This window comes from Trichomycterus rosablanca, chromosome 25 (assembly GCF_030014385.1).
Source record: "Trichomycterus rosablanca isolate fTriRos1 chromosome 25, fTriRos1.hap1, whole genome shotgun sequence".
Taxonomy (NCBI): Eukaryota; Metazoa; Chordata; class Actinopteri; order Siluriformes; family Trichomycteridae; genus Trichomycterus; species Trichomycterus rosablanca.
This window is the reverse complement of record NC_086012.1, coordinates 1,446,022-1,467,747: the sequence shown is the minus strand read 5'-3', so window position 1 is coordinate 1,467,747 and position 21,726 is coordinate 1,446,022. Positions and strand designations below refer to the sequence as shown.

The following is a 21,726-nucleotide window of genomic DNA, read 5'->3' as shown; positions in this document are numbered from 1 at the left end:
TAGCACTGTCACCTCACAGCAAGAAGGTCCTGTGTCCGATCCCCAGGCGGGGCGGTTTGGGTCCTTTCTGTGTGGAGTTTGCATGTTCTCCCAGTCAGGTTAACTGGAGACACTGAATTGCCCTACAGGTGAATGGGTGTGTGTAGGTGTGTCTGCCTGCGATGGACTGGCACCCCGTCCAGGGTGTTACTGTGTGCCTTGCGCCCATTGAAAAGCTGGGATAGGCTCCAGCACCCCCCCCCACCCCCCCGTGACCTTGATTGGATAAGCGGTTAAGACAGTGAGCGAGTGATTTTATCCACCTGAAAATTAAACAATGGAAAGACGTGTCCACATACTTTTGCCCATGTCGTGTATTTATTGTTAAATTGTAGGAACCGATGACTGAAACTAACACCAGAGGTCGAGTGAGTTCAGATCAGGTGGGTAAATCCCTCCAGGATTAAAGAGTTACCTGCTAATTACCAAGACGTTTTAGAGGGAAATGAATTCTTCTACAAGAGTTTAAAGGTCCTGTTATTACACTAATCAATCAATCAGGGCGTCTTAAAGGAAATAAAACCACTCATAAACTCATTATTTTTAGTAACCACTTCGTCTTGATCAGGGTTGGAGTGGGTCCAGCACTACTGGGCACCAATTTTAGCCTTACATACTTCCTTATGTACACCTAGAGCTGATAAAGAGCAGCAAATCCACCTTCCACCTTCACTGAAGAATTTAATGTAGCACAGAAGAATTGAAACCAGGTCTTCAAGACCCATGTGGTTGTGCGGCACCCACACTAGCAGCCGGATCAGACTCGGATGGATTCTTTCCACCACCCGGCAGCTACATTTAGTCCCAGTACACCCAGCTTCATCCAAACCCAGAATAACAGGAGCAAAGATATTAAATATGAAAGAAATTAGATATTAAAGTATAAAGAATACTGCTTCAAAATGAATTAATAATAAAACGATTATAGTTCCACACGTAGGAGATGAAGATTATTTTTTATTATGACCCTGAAACATTTGTTAGCGTTTACCGTCAACATTCCACACAAAGACACGGGATCACTTTTATTTTAACAAAACGTTTATTTAAAAAGAGTCCGATTACAAAACTGTGTCACTTAAAATAAAAGAACTCGACGTAAAACACAAAGCGAACCGCACCGCCGGACGGGATCCTCCGGAATAAAAGAAATAAGGTCCGAGGTCTAAACAGACACGCCTTAAATAAATACAAAACTACGAGTCCGACTGGATCAGAGCGCCGAAGTACGCCGTGATGGTCTTCAGCTTGTTGTTCAGGAAGTTCTGCTCCACTTCCACCTTCCCGCCGGGACCGGCGAGCGACGCCACCTACACGCGGGCACAGAGGAAAATCAATCAATCCCTCGTCATCAGGACAGAACCGGAACCGGAACCAGAAACGGAACTGGACAATCGATCAGAAGCTTCCAGCTACGTGCAAATTGCACCTGCCCCTGTACAGAGAGCTGTAGAGCGTACGGAGGAACACACTATGCTCCTGTACCGGCGCCTCAACCGGACAGCAGACGGAATGTAAACAGGGTGAAAAAGTAATTGCCCCCACCTCCCATACTTTTTCTGTCGCCCCCTGGAGGGCTTTTGTGACCCGCTTTGTAAAAAATGGTAGCAATCTGGTCCCACTGTGGTTCACGAGATTTAACATAAAGCCTCCACAAGGGGGCGTTTGTGCACAATTTCATTCGATTATTTGGTTGATTTAATTTTTATAATTTTTGTCTGCAACCCGTTTTTTTGGCTTTTCGCACCTGCCCCCTCGGACACAGGTGAAGTCGCAGATGGATTCTCGCCGAGAGCTGTACAGCGTACGGAGGAACACACTATGCTCCATGTGTTCCTCCACTACCTGTACCAGTGCCTCGACCGGACAGCAGGGGTCGCTGTTGCAGCATTAATGAGATTAAACCCATCCGTTTTGTCGTAGCCGTGGCTAGTGGGTTAGTCATGTCCATTTACCATAAATTTCTACATTCATTCCTTTAAGTGTTTGCTTCAGCCTGGACAGGGTTGCTGTGGATGTGGAGCTTATTTACTAGTAAGGCTCTCAGATTTCAACGATGAATTCTCGATAATATTAATATTAATCATTTTGACATTTTTGGATCTTTAAAGACCGGTCACACCACATCACACGACTCAATCGATCTGACCGCAAATACTGGTTTCTCACCAGTGCGTCCAGTTTCTCAGACGTACCTGCTCCATGTCAGCATTGCGAGGAAGAAAGTACACGATGTCGTCCGAAATCAGCTTGGCCAGCCTGAAAATCTCAAACGTACAATCCGGTTAAGGAACGTAAACAGGTAATACCGCATGCAGCGGGGTATTTTGTGTCTCGCTATGTAAAAATGGTGGCAATCTGGTCCCACTGTGGTTTACGAGATGTGACGTAAAGCCTCCATGAGGGGGCGTTTGTGCACAAGTTCATTCGTTTATTTTGTTGATTTAATTATTATTATTATTTTTCTCTGCGACCCATTTTTTTTTGGCTTTTGGTTTGAAACACTCAGCATTAAAGCGGCGATAACTGGTGACGTCTCTGCGCCCGTATAAACAGGGGCTCCTTCGACTGCACCCACACAACACTGGAACAATAGAACAGTGGTCTCATTTGACCGCATCTTTAAGTTGGCATCGTTTTTATGCCCGGCGCCCTTCCTTAGGTGCGACCCTCCTCTTTATCCGGGCTTGGGACCTGCACTCGGGGTGCACCGATACGTGACCCCTAATGGCTAGGTCTAATATTTGTAAGCCCAGTCTGGGATTCGAACCCCCGGAACTCAGGCAGTGCTGGTACCAGCAGTGTGGCTCTTAGCATTACGCCACACCAGAAACAGAGCCGACGCCACAGTCAAGCGAGCTTTATATCAGCATGGACGCTCAGGTAAGAAAGAAGCTCCGACTGTGGACAGCAGCTTACATTCATGTTCAGGTATTTTCCCCCAACCTTGGCAAAGAGACCACTGTTCCATGTGCTTATACATTACTGCCGTCAAACTGGTCCTATTTACAATCAGAAATCATCACGAGTACTGATTTAAGAGACTGATTTAAAGATAAGGTTACACCCAAAGCACACGAGGAAGGATATCCATCAGGGCTCATCATGGTCTGGATGTTGAAGACGTCAGCGCTGAGGTACTCCGGCCCCCCCCACGGCGGGCTCAGGAACACCAGGTCGGCCCGGAGCCGCGGCGCTACCCGCAAGAAATCCGCCTGGACGAATTCGATCCTCTCGGCCACACCGTACACGGTGGCATTATGCTGCGCCAGCGCCAGCCTGACGGGGTCGATATCGACGGCTATCACTGAGTCACACACACACACACACACACACACACACACACACACACACACACACACACACACACACACACACACACACACACACACACACAGGGAGAGACAGACAGACAGAGATTAGGAGTAATTAGGTTTTGCATGGTGGTGTTCACAGGGCAGGATGGTGGCACGACTGGATCCGCTTCCTGCCACACTCTGTGAGGACGTTGGCATCTTCCTGCACCCAGGTTTGTCTCCCAAAACGTGCAGAAGGTGTATTGGTGGCTCTAAACAGCCCCAAATGAGAGTGAGAAAGTAAACCAGTGTTTGTGGGCACTGCCAGGCCCTGTCCAGCACTAAACTGGATGAAACTGTGAATTACAGCATGACCAAAAGTATGTGGACACTTAAACATCACGTCTAAACCAACGTGCTTAAATATGGGGTTCAATCCCTGTTGGTGCTACATAGACTTTGGAACATTTGTAAGATTTTGGTACCCCGATTCCCAGTCAGGGCGAACTGGATGGCGTTTCCACCCACGCCACAGAAGGCGTCGACCACCAGCAGCGTCTGGGACGGGTCCTGCACTCTCTGAGCGATGTGCTCGGCTATCTTCTCAGGCGTGACGGAAAACCAGCCCTCTGAGGAGAAACCACACACACACACGCGCACGCGCGCACACACACACACACACACACAACCACAACCACACACACACACACACACACACACACACACGCTATCAGATCTACTGAGCACAAAGTCTGCCGTGTTCAAACTGGAACTGGTCAACCAACCATCGGAGGATCTGATCTCCCAGTGACTGACATGTTCACAGTAAACGACTATTAATGTAATAATAATAATAACAATTACAACAACAACAACGACAACAATAATAATAATTTTAACGATGATATCAATAATTCTAATAATAATATCAATACTGATAATAATAATAATACAAATAAAATAAATAATACAAAAAAATTATATTAATGGTAGCAACAACAATAAAGATAATCATATAATGATGATTATAATACTAATAGCTATATTACTTATAATAAATATAATAAAGATGATAATATTTAATATTATTTCAGTTAATTCCAGTCCAATAATGATAATAATAATTATTATTATTTTATTATTATTTTTATTTTTATAATTATTAATTATTATTAATTATTATTATTCGTTATATTATTAATTATTATTATTATTAGTTTTATTATTATTAATTATTATTAGTTTTATTTTTATTATATTAGTTTTATTATTATTATCATTTTTAAGTCTGTTTGAGTTTGAGTCCTTCCTCTTATTCTCCAAAAAATTTGCAGAAGGTGGATTTGCTCCCCTAAACTGTCCATAGGTTTGCATTTTAGAGTTCAGCCAAAAAAGTATTTGGACGCCTGACCACGAGCTTTTCGGACGTCCCATATCAAAAACAAACAATATTAAAACAGAGTGACCTCTGTGTGATCATTTCAGCTGGAACAAGACTTGGCTGGGCGCTGATGTTGGTCAAGACAGCTTCAGTTGACGTTCCAAAGCTGTAGTGGGGGCTGAGGTGAGGGCTCTGTGCATGTCTTGGAACAGTGAATAGCCTTCCCTAAACTGTTGCTGCAAAGTTGGAAGCATGTAATTACCTTTATATAATTCATTTATTACACCTGTTAGCCACTGTTCGGCTGAAACACACAAATTAATGATTATAAGGGGCGTCCGGATACTTTTGCCCGTACAGCGCGTCTCTCTGATGATGATTTTTCTTCGTTTGTGATTGAACGCTGAAGACGGGCGTGAGCGAGGTTCACTTAGATAATGGAAAGTTTAACCGAGCGTGTCCTCCAGCTTCTGCACATCAACACCATCTGCTTCAGCTCCATCAAACCATCGCCGCTGTTCCACGTCTCGAACCCCTCGTCCCCCTGAGAATAAAACACCTGCTGCAGCCACCATCATAACACGGTTTCCTGTTCACGCCCGGACGCTTTAACCAGCCACTCTTTCCTGTGTGGTCTCTGCTCCAACACACGGGGGCGCTGTGTATGGAAAAAAGCATTTGGACACCTGACCATGAGCTTGCTGGAAAATAGAGTGGCTATTATAGTATGTCTGTGGGAGTTTGTGCCTGTTTAGTCCAGATATTGGTCAAGAAAGCCTCAGTTGATGTTCTGATTCATTCTGGAGCTATTAATTGTGGCTAAGGTTAGGATACTGGAGTCTGTATTAAAGTTGCTTTGTGCATCATTTTCTACATCGTCTCTGCTTGAACACAAGGGGGCGCTGTGGAGAATATTCTACAAATCACATAAGCAAAGTGATCTAAAACCGCCAGACGACTAAATATAGCACGGTTCCAAATCAGAACATAAAATAAATGCACATTTTTGGCACGGAAAAGCACAACGGGTGCAGAATAATGCAGAATTTAATGCAATTCCACTCTCAACCACTAGGTGCCCCCAAAAACACACATTGCTAGAAATGAACATGGATGTTCATCATCAGCGCTCTTGTCAGGCTTACAATCGTACTGATGTTGGTTACGGGCGACTCACCGTGGTCCAGTTTGATCCCCTCGTCGAATCGAGAGAAGAGTCGATACCGCTGAGCCCAGTACTTCGCCAGCTCCGGCTCGGCCGCGATCTCAGGAGGAACGTCCACGTCCTTCTTCCTTCTTCTGGCCTTCTTTTTCTTCTTCTTCTTTAACGATTTCTCTGCCTCTGCATAAACGATAAATAATACAAAAATAACGAATAAAGTCCAGATTCTTTTGGCTAGGATGGTTCAGAAGCTCATCAGCATGCTCCAGATGTGTCACAGCAGGATGAGGAACACCTCAGGAACGAAAAAAAGAGGGCTACTGATATGATATGTGGACGAAAGTATTCGGACCGCTGACCATGAGCTTGGTCTGTGGGAATTTGTGCCTATTCAGTCCAGATAATGGTCAAGAAAGCCTCAGTTGACGTTCCAGTTCATGTTCCAGTTCATTCCAAAGCTCCCTGGAACAGACAGGAAAGGCCCTTCCCTTAACTATTGCTGCAAAGCTGAAGCATATAATGTATAGAAGGGGCGTCCTAATACTTTTGTCCATATGAAAAGTATGTAAGTGGCCTGCTGACCCTCGGTTTGTTCCTCCGGATCATCTGGACGAAGGTAATCTGGGACCTCCAGGTGCACCAGTTCCCTCCCGGACTTCTGCTCCGCGTCCGATTCCCCCTCGGCTAACGTCTGCGTCTCGGGTTCCGGCCGCTCGGGGGTCCTGGACTCTTCGCGTGTCTGTGGGTGCAGAGCGCCGCGTCCGCTCACCGTACCGTCCACCACAGGGGATGGGGTGTCCGTGGAGTCGGGCTCGGACCGGACCGCCTGTAGGAAACTCTGCACCTAGAAGTGAACGTTTTAGAATAGAAATAGGCTTACCGTTCGATTCATTTCTCACAAAGCCGTTTCGTGACGCCACTCACCTTCTGCATCGTCGGGTTGGTTTTGGGTTCCGCGTTCGTGTCCTCGCCGTCCTCCGTGAAGAAAACGTGCTTGTTGATCTTGCAGGCGGCTTTCCGTCTCCATCTTCCCCTCCTGCGCCCGGCGCCCTCGCGCTGCTCCTGGGCGCGGAACCTCAGAACGCTCTCGAACCTGCAGCAGCAGCACATCCCATCAGCCAAAACATTAGAACCATTCTATAAAAATGTGACCGTGAGCTTGTGGAACATCCCGTTTCGAAGCCGAACGCATTTATATAGTGACTTGCTCTCTCTGCCCACTCTGCTGGGAAGACTTTGCTACAAGACTTTGGAGTGTGTCTGTGGGAATTTGTGCCCATTTAATCAATGAGACAGTGAAGCCAGGCTCTGATGTTAGAAGAGAAGTAAAAGGCCGAGCTCACAACCCACAATCCTTTGCGCTCAGGGACATAATCATGTTGAAAGAAAATGGGGACTTCCCCAAACTGTTATCTATCTGTCTATTTATCTCTGTCTATCTGTCTGTCTACATATCTGTCTAACTGTCTGTATGTCTATCTATATATCTAGCTGTCTGTCTGTATCTGTCTACATATCTGTCTAACTGTCTGAATGTCTATCAATCTGTCTACATATCTGTCTGTCTGTCTATCTATCAACATACTGTATGTCTGTCTGTCTACATATCCATCTACCTGTCTGTCTATCTATCTAACTATCTATCTATCTCTCTGTCTATTTGTCTATCTATCTAACTATCTATCTATCTGTCTGTCTATCTGTCTGTATCTGTCTGTGTCTGTATGTCTATCTATCCATCCACAAATCTGTCTGTATGTCTATCTGTCAGTCTGTCTATCTAACTGTCTATCTGTCTGTCTATCTATCCAACTGTCTATCTAACTAACTGTCTATCTATCTGTCTATCTATCTGTCTGTCTGTGTCTATCTATCTAACTGTCTATCTATCTGTCTGTCTGTGTCTGTATGTCTATCAATCTGTCCACAAATCTGTCTATCTGTCTGTCTGTCTGTCTGTCTGTCCGTCTATCTACAAATGTCTCTCTGTCCGTCTACATATCTGTCTGTCTGTCTACATATCTGTCTATCTATCTAAATTCAATTATTATTTATTATTTATTAAGGGGCGTCCACATACTTTTGACCACATAAGTCACGTGTGCAGGTCTTACTTGTGTTCAGAGGCCCGTTTGAGCCCCAGACTCTCCCACGCCCGGTCAGCGGGCATCTGCGCCAGCTCCTCAACGTCCAGCTCATGACTAGAAAAGCAAAATCACAACGAACGAGGTCAAGCGGCGAGAATGGAACAGCGTACCGCCACCTAGCATCATGCTAAGGACTCACCCGCTCTTCAGCTTGGCTCTTCTCTCCGGCGGCTCGTCTTCATCGCTGTCGTCGTCATCGGAGACGTTCCTCACCGGCTGGCCACGCCCGCTCCCCGCGGTGACGGAGCCTGGCCTCGTTTCACCCTCTGAAACAGAAACAGCACATGAATGCCTGTGTTACTTTTAACCGTTGCTCCGGAGTCCAGCGTGTACGCACCTTACACCAGGGTGACGTAAAGCCTCCACAAGGGGGCGCTCGTGTACAAGCTCATGTCGTGTTCGTGCCTGTTAGGATTTGTAGGGTTCATTATTACTATTTTTCACTGTGACCCAATTTTTTTGCTTCAGGCGGCACCACCCCGGGGTTTAATTGCTGAGACAGGTTCATTAAGGTTCTCATGTCGTGCCGGAGGTTATGAGCGTGGTTGGTGTGCTTCTGGGAAATTAAGCAAAGAAGTTCTGCTTTGCTGATGCCGTTCGTTCTTCCTCTTACAGCATTAAAACAGGAAGCTGATTTGTTTACGCACTTCTGTTAAAATCGAGGGTTAGTATAACATCCAGGGTTCGAATCCCAGCGGTGCTGTCGACCGGTCGGGCATCCACGGACAGACACGACCGGCTATGTCTGGCTGAGGCCCTGCGATAGATGCGACAGATCAGCGTCTTGTCCTGTGTGTGTTAATGCATCGCACCTGGACCCACTGTGACCCTGACCAGGATGAATAAATAAATAAATGAATTAATTAATTATACACTATAAAAAAAGTGTCAAAAGTATTGGGACACCACTTAACACTGAATCCACACGTTCCAGCCACAACTGCAACTAACACGTGTAATAAACTAGTTATATATTATGAAGGAAATAATATGCTTCCAAACTGCAGAAACGGTTTAGGGAAGGCCCTTTCCTTTGTTCCACACATACAAACACTGTCAGGTTTTGACTAAACAGGCACAAATCCCCACAGATACACTCCAAAGTCTTGTAGAAAGGACTCCCAGAGGAGTGCTACAAAAAGTGAGTATGGATTTGGAATGGAATGACCCAACAAGCTCATGGTCAGGTGTCCCAATACTTTCGGAAATAGTGTATTTTAAGTACTCACTCTCAGAGGAGACTCCGCTGGACGACGCTGGTCCTTCCTGATCTCCATCCTGAGGTTCACCAGTATGCTCACCTTCCCCTCCCTTCAAGTTCAGGCTCTCGATAAGCTGGACCACGCCCACGCCGTTTCCTTCCAGTGGTTCCGGCGGTTCCCCCGACTCCCCGGATGCCTCCTGAACGTCCGGCCGTCCCTGCCGTTCCTCGTCCTGGGCGGCGTCCCCGACCGTCTCCTGCGTGGTCCAGCCCCGAGAAGCCCAGTAGCTGAACTGCTCCCAGTAATACACATACGTCCGGTCGGCGTGCTCCTCCCACTGCTGCCTCCACTCGGGGCGGTCCCACGGCGCCGCGGGGGAGTCGCCGCAGAATTCGGGGTGTCGCTCCACCCAGCTGCTCCACAGGAGGTTCTCGCCCTGCAGGTTCCAGTACTGCAGCCAGGCCTGCTGGGAAAAAGGAGTACACGCGTTCAATCTGCAAGTCGTCCATTTAACACTATCTGGCCAAAAGTATGTGGACACCACTAAGTGGGTTAGACTATTTTAACCAATCTTACTTGCTTTCAGTACAGCATTTACACAGAATGCAGTTCATCCATGTTTTCGACCAGCTGTCAATGCCGTTCTGGTGAAATGAAGTTGTCTGGGAGCAACAACAGCTCAGCCAGGGTCACACAAGCTCAAATGAGTGCACAAAGCACGTCAGAATTCACTACTAAGTTCTCAGTGTGTGGACACAAAATCAGCAGCTCGAGAAGCGTTCAGCAGGAGCTTCTTGAGTTTGTTTCCATGGTTGGGACGCCACACAGAAGCTCAAGATGGAAACGGTACAAAGTAAACCTCTACTGGACTTTAGATCAATGGATCCTCCCTTACCACAGCGCCCACTGTAAAGTATGGTGGAGATGGAATGATCAGCCAGAGATGTTTTTGATTTTAATTCTAATAAACAAAACTTAATTCTACATCATACAGGCATGCTGGAACATGAAAAGGGCCTTCCCTAAACTGCTGCTGCAAAGTTGGACGCATTAGATTTTCACACATTAAATTAGAAGAGGTGTCCCAATACTTTTGTCCATGCTGTGTAACTCACATCTGAATCAGCACGAGATTCTGGCTCCTCGCGGGTCTCGTCCACGACGGCCCTCGTCTGCTCCTCCTCCTGCACCTCCTCTTCCTCCTGCACCTCCTCCTCCTCCTGCACCTCCTCCTCCTCCTCCTCTGTTTCTCCATCATCAGTGGCCTCCTGGGGTAACTGTGGGGTTTCGTGGTTGGGGGTCTCCCAGCGGTCGAAGCTACTCTTCTTCTTTTGAGCTCGACGTGGAATATATCCGTTCTTGCCCTTGGAGAAGATCAAAGTTGTGCAAGAAGAATGTCAATTTACACTAAAAGTAATAATACAGAATTAATTAGAACGTGTAGATATGCATAAGGCATGATTGCCATTAGTCATATTCCAACATTCCAGGAATACTGCTACAGTGGGGTGTTACTGGGAAGTGGTGTACATGACAAAAACTGCTTCAGTTGCATTGTATGACCTCCAAAACACCAGTTCTAGCTGATTCAGACCAGTTCCTACTATCCGCGATCAACCGCCCCTCACGAAGGAACCTGTTTAACCACCCCACCCTACAGACACAGCCAGTCAAGAGCACAGCTAAGCTTCGAACCCTGGATCCCAGCAGCACAAATGAGTTAAAAAAAAAGCAGACGTGCAAACATACTGCGCCCTTGTGAGCTGATGAGCTGGTGAACGCCACCGGAAGACCCATACTGGTCATAAGGAGGGTCTCTTCATCCAGAACTGTATCCTCCTCCTTCAACAGCTCCTCCTCTGAACAACTTCCCTCCTCCTCCTCCTCCTCCTCCTCCACCTCATCATCATTCTCCTCATCGTTCTCTTCATCATCAACTATTTAGACACAAAAAGGATCTTAAAGCTGCAAGTTTAAATAAAAGATGAGAATCTGAAAACACACTTTAGCCACAAATGATGACAAAATGTGTTTGTGACCTGCTGGCAGGCGAATCCCAAACCAGCGTGAATAAAACCAGGAGATAAAAGAGGCGAGCAGACGTACCTGGCAAGCTGCTGTCAGTCAGGGGTCGTAGAAATTTGTTGTCAGATCGATAGAGTTCTCGATCGCTGAAAGAAGAAACATGGACAGATTTAAAGCCGTGTTTACACTGGAAATATCTCATTAATTCATTCACTGTCTGTTTCATTCACTTTATCCTGGTCAGGGTCGCAGTGCGGTGGGTCCGAATCACTGGGCGAAAGGTGGGAAACACCCTGAATGGGTCGTCAGTCAATCACAGCGCAAACACACACTCATACCTAGTGGGACTTTAGTATCTTCAGTTAACCTGACTGACTGCACATCTTTGGACTGTGGGAGAAAACTGGAGCACACAGTCCCACACAGAAAGGACCTGGACCGCTCCAGCTGGGAATCGAACCCAGGACCTTCTTGCTGTGAGGCGACAGTGCTACCCACTGGAGCCATGAAACTGGGAAAACAAATGAGCATCTAAAGAAGGACTACGTTCCAACAGCAAAATGTATGAGCAGTTGTAGCCTAGCGGTAAAGGTACCGGTCTAGTAGGCAGAAGGTTGCTGGTTCAAGCCCCACCTCTGCCACGCTGCCACTGTTGGACCCTTGAGCAAGGCCCTTAAACCTCAATTGCTCAGACAGTATACTGTCGCTTTGAATAAAGGCTTAATGTAAATGTTAATGTAATACAGACGCGCCCCAGGAGCCCCTCAGTTCACCCCCAATATTCGATGCTCACAAATGAAAACATGGCAGACTCTCTTGATCGATTATAAGCACTACAAACAGGAATCAGTTTAACAAGAGCCAAAACAATACAGTTTTAAATACTGAACAGAACACAGAACAAGAGGCAGGGTCGACATCCCAATGCATGTCACCTAGAAGTGTACACATCTCTCACCAGTCTCTCTGATACTCACTTGACGAAAGCTCTGGAGCAAAAGCAGTGAATCGTCATTTCCTCTCCTACAAACTGATGAAAGAAGATCTCAGCTACTGTAACCACCTGCAGCTTCTCATCACTGATCATTATTTACATTTAAATCATAAAATCAGATAAATCAGAGTGATTCTGCAGTACTGATGATGATACACACACACACTAACCCATCAGCTCACAGCGTGTATTACATCAACACACCTACCGCATCACACACACACTCAATAAAATCTACACACTTATAAAGCTTTAAAATTAATATAATAAAACCTCTGGAATAAACAACAGTTTAGATCTCTGTCTCACATGGTTCAGACCCAGTTTTATAATTATCAGGGATTGTGGGGAATCACCCGTCAGAATAAAAGTCCTCTGTACTGCATACTAGCGCACTACATAGTATAACTGCGGTAAGCCACCCCCCACGTTGTTTCTGAGGATGCGCGGATACTAAACATTACGGTAATAGCGTCTGGTAAAACTGATAAAGTCACTGACGACGTGAACGTGACTACATCAGTTATAAATATAGAAATATATCAGTTAAAATATATATAAATGTATCAGTTAAAATATATATAAATGTATCAGTAAAAAAATATAGAAAACAGTTAAAAGTGCATTTACATTTTCAGCATTTAGCAGACGCTTTTATCCAAAGCGACTTACACAATGAGCAATTGAGGGTTAAGGGCCTTGCTCAGGGACCCAACAGTGGCAACTTGGTGGTGGTGGGGCTTGAACCGGCAACCTTCTGTTTACTAGTCCAGTACCTGGGAGACGATACCGCAGCATCCGGACTAACACAACCAGACTATGTAACAGTTTTATCCCTCAAGCAATCAGACTTCTAAACTCAGGACTGTAACAATTTCCTCCGGAAATTTTCTGCTGCCACACACTGATCTGTATTGACTGTTACTTGCATTTTTGACTATGTTACTTGTATTTTTGCACACCTCCTGGAAATGCACAATAATTTCTGCACCTTACTTGTATTTTGCACCATATCTACTTTTTAGGCACCTTATCTGCATTGCCAATTTTACGCTGCTAATGTACAACATGTCACTACCTCAGGAACCATTGTACCATCTATTCACCATCATGTACTAACACTTGTCTTTAGTCCTGTCTTCTAATTACTTGTTTAGATTAGGGATAATTAGGAATATCTTTTGTAGTTATTTATTATAGGATTTTTTGTATTATTGTTGTATTTGCACTGTTTTGTCTTGCACTTTTTGTACCGTGTTACACCGTGATCCTAGAGGAACGCTGTTTCGTTTCAATATGTACTTGTATGTAGCTGAAATGACAATAAAACCTCTGACTCTGACTGACTGACTCTGACTGACTGACTCTGACTCTGACTCTGACTGACTCTGACTCTGACCTTAACCACTGAGCCATCACTGGCCCACCGGCCTGATATATAGATATATCAGTGAAAATATATAAATATATCAGTTAAAAATTTATAAATATATCAGTTAAAAATATATAAATATATCAGTTAAAAATATATAAATTTATCAGTTAAAAAATATAGAAAACAGTTAAAAATATATAGATATATCAGTTAAAATATATAAATATATCAGTTGAAATATATAAATATATCAGTTAAAAATATAGAAATGTATCAGTTAAAAATGAAAAAATGAATAAACCCATTTCTTCCTGCAAACTGTAATAGGGATACAATTTCAAGCTTTGAAAAAAAGATGGTAATAACCTGACAGAAATTCTGATGTGTCATTTCTAAATAAAGGCCTTTATATTGTCACATTTCCATTATTTTCAATAAAGACTGTTATTAAAAGGAATTGTTTAGTTTCCACACAATAATTGCACTTCATAATGATAGTACACCATCTGTAGATGTCACTCAGTTAATATCAAGCAATTCTGATGTGTCATTTTTAAATAAAGATCTTTTATATTGTAATATTTGTATTATTTTCACTCTAGACTGTTATTAAAAAGAATTCTTTAGTTTCCACACAATAATTCCACTTCATAATGATAGTACACCATCTGTAGATGTCACTCAGTTAATATTAAGCAATTCTGTTGTGTCATTTCTAAATAAAAGCCTTTATATTGTTATTTTTACATTATTTTAACTTTAGACTCAGTTACTCAGTTAATATCAAGCATTTCTGATGAGTAATGTAATATTAGTGTTTTGTATATGTAATATGTAATATTTGTATTATTTTCACTCTAGACTGTTATGCTCCAGGCTGACCCTGCGCCCTGACCCCAGCTTCCAATCAAGCTGGGATATGCAAAAAAAGAATATTATTGTACTGCACACCGGTATAAAGGCATTCTATTCTATTCTATTCTATTCTATTCTATTCCATTCCATTCCATTCCATTCCATTCTATTCTATTCTATTCTATTCCATTCCATTCCATTCCATTCCATTCTATTCTATTCTATTCTATTCCATTCCATTCCATTCCATTCCATTATATTATATTATATTATATTATATTATATTATATTATATTATATTCTATTCTATTCTATTCTATTCTATTATATTATATTCTATTCTATTCTATAAAATCAAAGCCACTAAATAGGCCCTTAACCCCCCAGGCTTCATGTGTGCCACATAATATCTGACCCTCCAAAACAAGTCTAAATATGCAAAGAAACGAACTTAATTGCACTTTCACCTGTATATAATGATATGATAATAAAGCTATTCTATTCCACAGTGTGTTGGCAGTGGTGTGGCATCCAGGACTCAGGGTTTGGCTCTTATTTTGAAGTGTGTACCTGCCTGAGCGCTCGGTGTTTGTGCGCGTCACATTCGGGTGTCACATGTAATGAAAGCCGGGCTGCACAATCCGGAAGGAAAACAGTGTAACAGAAACAGTTATGTGTCTTTTATTAAGGTTATTTAGTGCATTATAACGCGGAATATAAACAAGTAAGGCTTTTATATTATATGCATATTGAATTGAAATGTTAGCTGTATTTTAATAAAGCTGTAGATAATGTGAGCAGGTTTAGATTTTCAGGGCTGATTTACAGTGAGCGGCTGGTCGATACTTGACATTCGGTTAAATCGACGATTTAATGCAGCATTGTTTACATGTCAGTGCTGATTACAGTCAAATTCTGCACTACAGCTGAAATCTAAAGATACATACACACGTAATGGACGGATATTATGTGCTCATATAAAAAGGGATCATTTGACTGCTTTACTTTCAAACTACATGGAACAGTGGTCTCCTGTCAAGGTCTGGAAGAAAACCCAAACTGTCACTTCATGCAGAAAGGAAATTTGTCTCGATGATCTTGACTTATCTCAATATCAATTATGTTGTAACCTGTTGATTTTAACCGTACGTGCCTAAAGTATGTGGACACCCCCTAACTAATGGATTTAGGTACTAGTGGTGTGTGCTGTACTGAATTGTTTAGTGATTTTAACCTGCCACTATAAAAAAAAAATGCCACTTTTTGACCCACGTCAGCTTCCCAGGTCATGTGTAGGTGCTGTTATTTTAAAAGGATCACATCTAGGAGCAGTAACAGCTCAGCAGAGAACCAATACAAGCTCATTGGGTGGAAACTTTGAGTACTAAAGAAGTGGTCCTGTTCCTCGCCAGTGTAAAAGTACTTAATCCGAAAGTAACGGGACGCTTTCAGCCAATGGCATGACTCGATTTCAGACCTCAAGGGCTGATCGCTTTTACCTCTCGTTCCCAGACAGACCCGATATCGAACCCAGGGCCAAACACAGGTTTAAAAACTGCTGTCACACAACCTCAAACGTACCGAACTCTGGGTCCAAATAGGCTTGAGCCTGGAAGTGTGGAAACATTATAAGGATCTAAGACTCCACCGAACCACAGTGAGCCTTTATCTAGCCTTTATTTATATAACTGATGTATAACAGTGTAACAGAATCAATCCAAGAGTGACTGACGTTGACATTTCTTGGGTTTAGAGACAACTGATCCACGAAATCGCACACACACACAAATCTCTGAAAATTAAATCTTAGATCTTAAAACTTATAATGAAATGTAATGCCATCTGTACGTGAGCTGAAGCTGAGGTGGGTGTGTTTAGGTTACGTAGCAACATAATGATATTAAATATTAAATATTAAAGCCTAAACCCAACAGGGGTGCAGTGAGGGGTCTGAGAACAGAGCAGGGATGTAAAAAATGACATTTAATGCTCCATTCTAACATCTTTCCTTTTGTTTATGATACGAGGACTTTACCCTTTGCTTGGTGTTTGCTTTTGCTGACCTCAGGTCTGCCAGTTGGACCGAGGTGCCCGAGCCCGAGCCGCCGGCTGCCGCTGTGGCACAGGGACGGTGCAGCAGCAGCAGTGGCAGTATGTTCGACCTGAACGAGTCGTGCTGGTCTGGGAACGGTTCGGTGGGCGTCCTGACGTGTCTGGCGCTGGTCTGGGAGAACTGGGCGGCTCAGGGCGACCTCCAGGACTACCTGAGCTTCCTGGAGTACCTGCTGTGGGTGTTCACGCCGCTGGTCATCGTCTTCATCCTGCCCTTCATCATCGTCATCCTCCTGTACCTGTCCATCCTCTTCCTCCATGTGTACAAACGCAAGAACCAGCTGAGGGAGGCGTACTCCAACAACCTGTGGGACGGGGCGCGCAAGACCCTGGCCATGCTGTGGGACGGACACGGAGCCATATGGCACGGTGGGTACGGCAGGACGTGGCTATAGGATAACCGGGGGCTTGAATTGGTATCAGTACCTACGCTAAATGACCAAAAGTATCTGGACAGCGTGTTAAACCTCGTTTGCTACAGGTTACGAGATCCACGGTTTGGAGAAGATCCCAGACGAAGGTCCCGCCCTCATAGTCTACTATCACGGAGCCATTCCCATCGACTACTACTACTTCCTGGCGTGCGTCATCATTCAGAAAGGCCGCGTCTGTCACTCGGTGGCCGATCACTTCTTGTTCAAGATCCCAGGTACATTATTTTAAATATTTTTAGTCGTATCCAATTCCCAGATTGTATTCCACCTCTACTGCTGCAGACCTCCACTCCTGACCGACTAACACACGCCCCCTCCGACACGTGTGCAGTACAGACCGCTTCTTTTCACCTGCACTAAGCAGGTTTATACGGAGAGTAACACACAGATCGCCCCCCCCCCCCCCCCCCCCCCCCCCCGTCTCTGTGCAGTGACAGTGATCAGCCAGCAGAGGTCGTAACTGCAGCCGTCCCTCCCTCAGACTAGGTGTCCAGCAGAGCTCGTACTGACTGATAGAATCACGTACTGACTCTGTTCCCAGTTTGTGCACACCCTCCTGATTAGTATGTTATTAATCCCAGCTTCGTGTCATTACATTTACATTTTTGGCATTTAGCGGACGCCTTTATCCAAAGCGAGTTACAGTATACAGTCTGAGCAATTGAGGGTTAAGGGCCTTGCTCAAGGGCCCAACAGCAGGAACCTGACAGTGGTGGGGCTAGAACCAGCGACCTTCAGATTTCTAGTCCAGTACCTTAACTACAGCTTGCCTGTTTCGTTTCGGTTCCTCCAGGGTTCAAGCTTCTGCTGGAGGTGTTCAGCGTGATCCACGGGCCGCAGGAGGAGTGCGTGAGGGCGCTACGCAGCGGGCACCTGCTGGGCATCTCGCCCGGGGGCGTCCGGGAGGCCCTGTTCAGCGACGAGACGTACCCGCTGCTGTGGGGGAAACGCAAGGGGTTCGCGCAGGTGGCCATCGATTCCAAAGTGGTACGTTCTACACTTCTGACAGTCTTTTGGGGGTCGTGCATTTATCGGTGCGCTCTCAGCGCCGGTCCCAAGCCCGGATAGAATTAGGAGGGATGCATCAGGAGGGGCGTCCAGTATGACAATGAGCGATAATTAATATAATTTAGCTGTTTAATCAGAACACAAGCAAAATAAATCTTTGTGAGAGTAGGGAGGCCAGATTGAGACGGTCTGAGCATGTGCAGAGAAGGGACGAGAGATCTGTCAGGAGAAGGTGCTGAGGATGGAGCCACCCGGACGGCCAAATAGGAGATTTATAGATGGGGGTGTAGGAAACACTATAAGGATCTAAGTATAACACGTTTAACCCAGGAGTGACTGGCCTGTTGACATTTCCTAAGGGCTTAGAGACAACTGATCCATGACGAGGATGTTCAGGACAGGCCGAGACGATCCGCCGTGGCGCCCCCTATTGGGAGCAGCGGAGAGCTGCAGACTTGTGAGCTTAGTTTATGAGATTCAGGATTAAGGGACACCTTGTATCGACCCCAGGGCCACACCCAGGGCCACACCCCATGCATGCTCAATCGTAGCAAACTCTGGGTCCAGATAGACTCGGGCCTGGAACGAGTGTAAGTGTGGAAACGCTATACGGATCTAAGACTCCACCGAACCACAGTGAATGAATAAAATGTGTAACAGTTAAACACATTCAACCCAGGAGTGACTGGCCTGTTGACCATGCTTAAGGGCGCTTAGAGACAACTGATCCGGATGTTGAGGACAGGCCGAGACGATCCGCAGTGGCGCCCCCTCAAGGGAGATGTGGACTTGTGAGCTCAGCTATGAGGTTTAGGAAAGTTCCCTGCCAGTTTTGGGATTTCAGTGCCCATCCTTAAGCTCGCTAGTACAACGTTTAAATAACAACTGGCTTCCACAATCCTTTAAATAACCCCCCGTGTCGTTTCTCTGCAGCCAATCATTCCCATGTTTACCCAAAACATCAGAGAGGGGTTCCGCTCCCTGGGAAATCTGAGTAAGTCCCCCCCGTACAGTCACTTCAGTCCGATGATTTTTGGAAGAGTCTCGACTAATCGCTGCTTGTTTCTCCCTGAAGGATTTTACAGGTGGGTTTACGAGAGGTTCCGTTTGCCGATCGCGCCCGTCTACGGGGGGTTTCCCGTCAAATTCCGCACCTACCTGGGCGACCCCATCCCGTACGACCCGGGGCTCACGGCGTCCGAGCTGGCGGACAAGGTACGGCACCCGAGAGACACGACTGAACATGGATATGGAGCCGAAGCGAGTCACATTCATGACTGAATACTTATAATAATTTGAGCAATTGAGGCTTAAGGGCCTTGCTCAGGGGCCCGACAGTGGCAATTTGGAAGCAGTGGGCCTTGAACCAGCAAGCATCTGATTACTAGTCCAGTACCTTAACCGCAGAGAGTTTTCTCGGATCAATTTTATTGTATTCTGTAAACGGTTAAGGTACTGGACTGGTAACCAGAAGGCCGCTGGTTCAAACCCCACCACTGCCAGATTGCTGCTGTTGGGCCCTTGAGCAAGGCCCTTAACCCTCAATTGCTCAGAATTACTACTGTAACTCGCTTTGGATAAAGGCGTCTGCTAAATGTCGTAAATGTAAATGTAAACACACTCCAAAAAAGTTGGGACGGAGTCGTGTTCCATATTAATGAGCTTTCATATGAATTAAATTTAGGACACTAATTATTACCCTGATCTGATTATTCCTTCCTCAGGTACAAGTGGCAGTCCAAGCACTCATCGACCGGCACCAGAAAGTGCCAGGCAGCATCCTGCGGGCGCTCCTGGAGCGGTTCTACACGCGCCCCAAAAACGAATGACTCTGAACTGGAAGTGTTACTGCGGTAAAATCCCTGACGTGTAAAATTCTGGTGTTTCTGATGTTCGGGGCGTGGACTGTCCACCCTAAACAGTGGTATTTAATATAGGTGTGTGTCCGTGTTGTGTGTGGCGCGCGGGTCACAACACGGTGTTTCGTTTTTTTTAATCCGTAACTTATTTGCACACTTTGTTTGATCTGTTTGACGGACCACTGCCAAAAAAACAGGACCTCCGGGGTGCTAATCGAACACGGTTGATATGAATGGACTCTGATGTGAGATGCATTTACTTTATATAGCCGAAAGTATTTGGACACCTTACCGTGAGCATGTTGGATGTCCTGTTTTAAAAACAAAGCGATCTATATGTGTGATCTTTTCAGCTGGAACACCAGCCGCTCTTGTGAGAAGCGTCTCACGAGACTTTGAAGTATGTCTGTATGGGAATTTGTGCCCGTTCAGTCAAAAGATGGCAGCTCTCGGCTCTGTGCGGGCCACTGGAGTGTCTTTAAACCGCTTCTTTATGTCAGTATAGAAGGACCTTCCCTAAACTGTTGCTGCAAAGTTAGAACCATTGATTTGTGGTAGAAACACATGAATTCAATAATTAGAAGCGGTGTCCCAATACTTTTGTTCATATATGCCGACTGTAAGACTGACAGGAAGGACAATGTTGGCCATTTTTGACTGATCCCACCCTTATGGGGATTTCCTCCCAATTTAGACATACCCGACATACCCGTATCTTCACATCAGCCAGCGGTGGATCCTTACAGAGAGCCTCAGCGCGTACGGAGGGCCGCACTGTTCACTCCGTATTCCTCAAACGGACAGTAGGGGTCAGTGTTGCAGCAACCAGGATGTGAATCCCCATCCGGCATTCCCTCCCTCAGACACAGCCAGTCGTGTCTGTCAAGTGCCCGGCTAGCCTGCTGCGCCACGTCCAGCGTTATTTATACAAACGAACCTAGCAAGCAGGATTTGCTTTACGTTCGGTCAGCTAAAACAAGCTAGCCTACCAGTTCAGCTGTGCTATCAGCCGGATGGGCACCTACACAGACACACTGGCTTAGAAAGGTCCTACAGCCAAAACTCTCCCCTCTTTTTTACCTCACTTGGCCAACCGGTTACATGAACTGATCCACATCATTCAGTACAAGGTCCAGATCTGTGCAGCCGGTTCTGTGTGTGATATTTTAATATTTATGGATAGAATTTGATATTCTGCAGTTATTGTCTGTTCTGATCACAGATACACTACAAATACAGCGGGACAGAGATAAAAAATGCTGCATGGTCAGCACGTACCTGCACACGTGATTATTAATTTATGTTTTTTTTTTAAACTACTTTTACATTCCTGTGATACAGACCAGACCAGCACAATGACTGATACACTTCAAATCTGCTTGAAAACTAAATGTTTCTGAAGGTGTTTTTTTAGTATTAAGTCACTAAATTTTATTATTTTAATACTTTAATTTCTACGCCTACTGTGTACACCGATCAGCCAAAACATTAGGGCCACCCTCCTAATGCGCCGGGTAAATGACGCACATGTCCCGCCGTCCATACGATCGTGGGAAAGAGTTCTTGAGTTGCTCCGATGTCCAGTTCTGATGGCTGCGTGTCCTCTTTAGGCAGGGGTGACCTCATAAACGTTTGAGCACTGTGTTGTGACACGCTCACCTCACCACGTGTAGAGGACTACACATCCTCAAAGATACATGAGTCTTGGTCGCCCAACAACCCGTCTGCGGTTCTCCGTTTGTGGGTTCTTTAACCCAGTCGTCTGTAGATAAATGTTTGGTTTTTAGGAAAGTGCTTCAGGTCTTTATGCTCATCAGATCTGCTGCGTTCAACACGG

The 21,726-nt window shown here is 45.2% G+C and overlaps 2 protein-coding genes across 3 annotated transcripts; one reads left to right on the top strand and one right to left on the bottom strand.

Moving 5' to 3' along the window:
• Window positions 1-1,011: 1,011 nt before the first annotated feature.
• On the bottom strand, window positions 1,012-12,588 carry tgs1 (trimethylguanosine synthase 1). Of its 2 annotated transcripts, none has more exons than XM_062987498.1 (14): window positions 12,230-12,588; window positions 11,334-11,398; window positions 10,977-11,164; window positions 10,343-10,591; window positions 9,255-9,693; window positions 8,165-8,291; window positions 7,993-8,079; window positions 6,803-6,971; window positions 6,461-6,722; window positions 5,894-6,058; window positions 3,821-3,964; window positions 3,130-3,346; window positions 2,235-2,313; window positions 1,012-1,349 (listed from the first exon to the last, which is right to left on the bottom strand). In XM_062987498.1, exons 1-14 carry the CDS (start codon window positions 12,337-12,339, stop codon window positions 1,236-1,238), a joined length of 2,415 nt encoding a protein of 804 aa, XP_062843568.1. In that variant the 5' UTR covers window positions 12,340-12,588; the 3' UTR covers window positions 1,012-1,235. The 2 variants fall into 2 exon arrangements, with proteins under 2 accessions (XP_062843568.1, XP_062843569.1); XM_062987499.1 differs by having other exon boundaries at window positions 9,255-9,690.
• Window positions 12,589-16,587: 3,999 nt separating this feature from the next.
• Window positions 16,588-20,031, top strand: tmem68 (transmembrane protein 68). The gene is made up of 6 exons (XM_062987984.1): window positions 16,588-16,957; window positions 17,070-17,237; window positions 17,816-18,009; window positions 18,964-19,024; window positions 19,106-19,245; window positions 19,755-20,031. Exons 1-6 carry the CDS (start codon window positions 16,630-16,632, stop codon window positions 19,857-19,859), a joined length of 996 nt encoding a protein of 331 aa, XP_062844054.1. The 5' UTR covers window positions 16,588-16,629; the 3' UTR covers window positions 19,860-20,031.
• The last annotated feature ends 1,695 nt before the right edge of the window (window positions 20,032-21,726 follow it).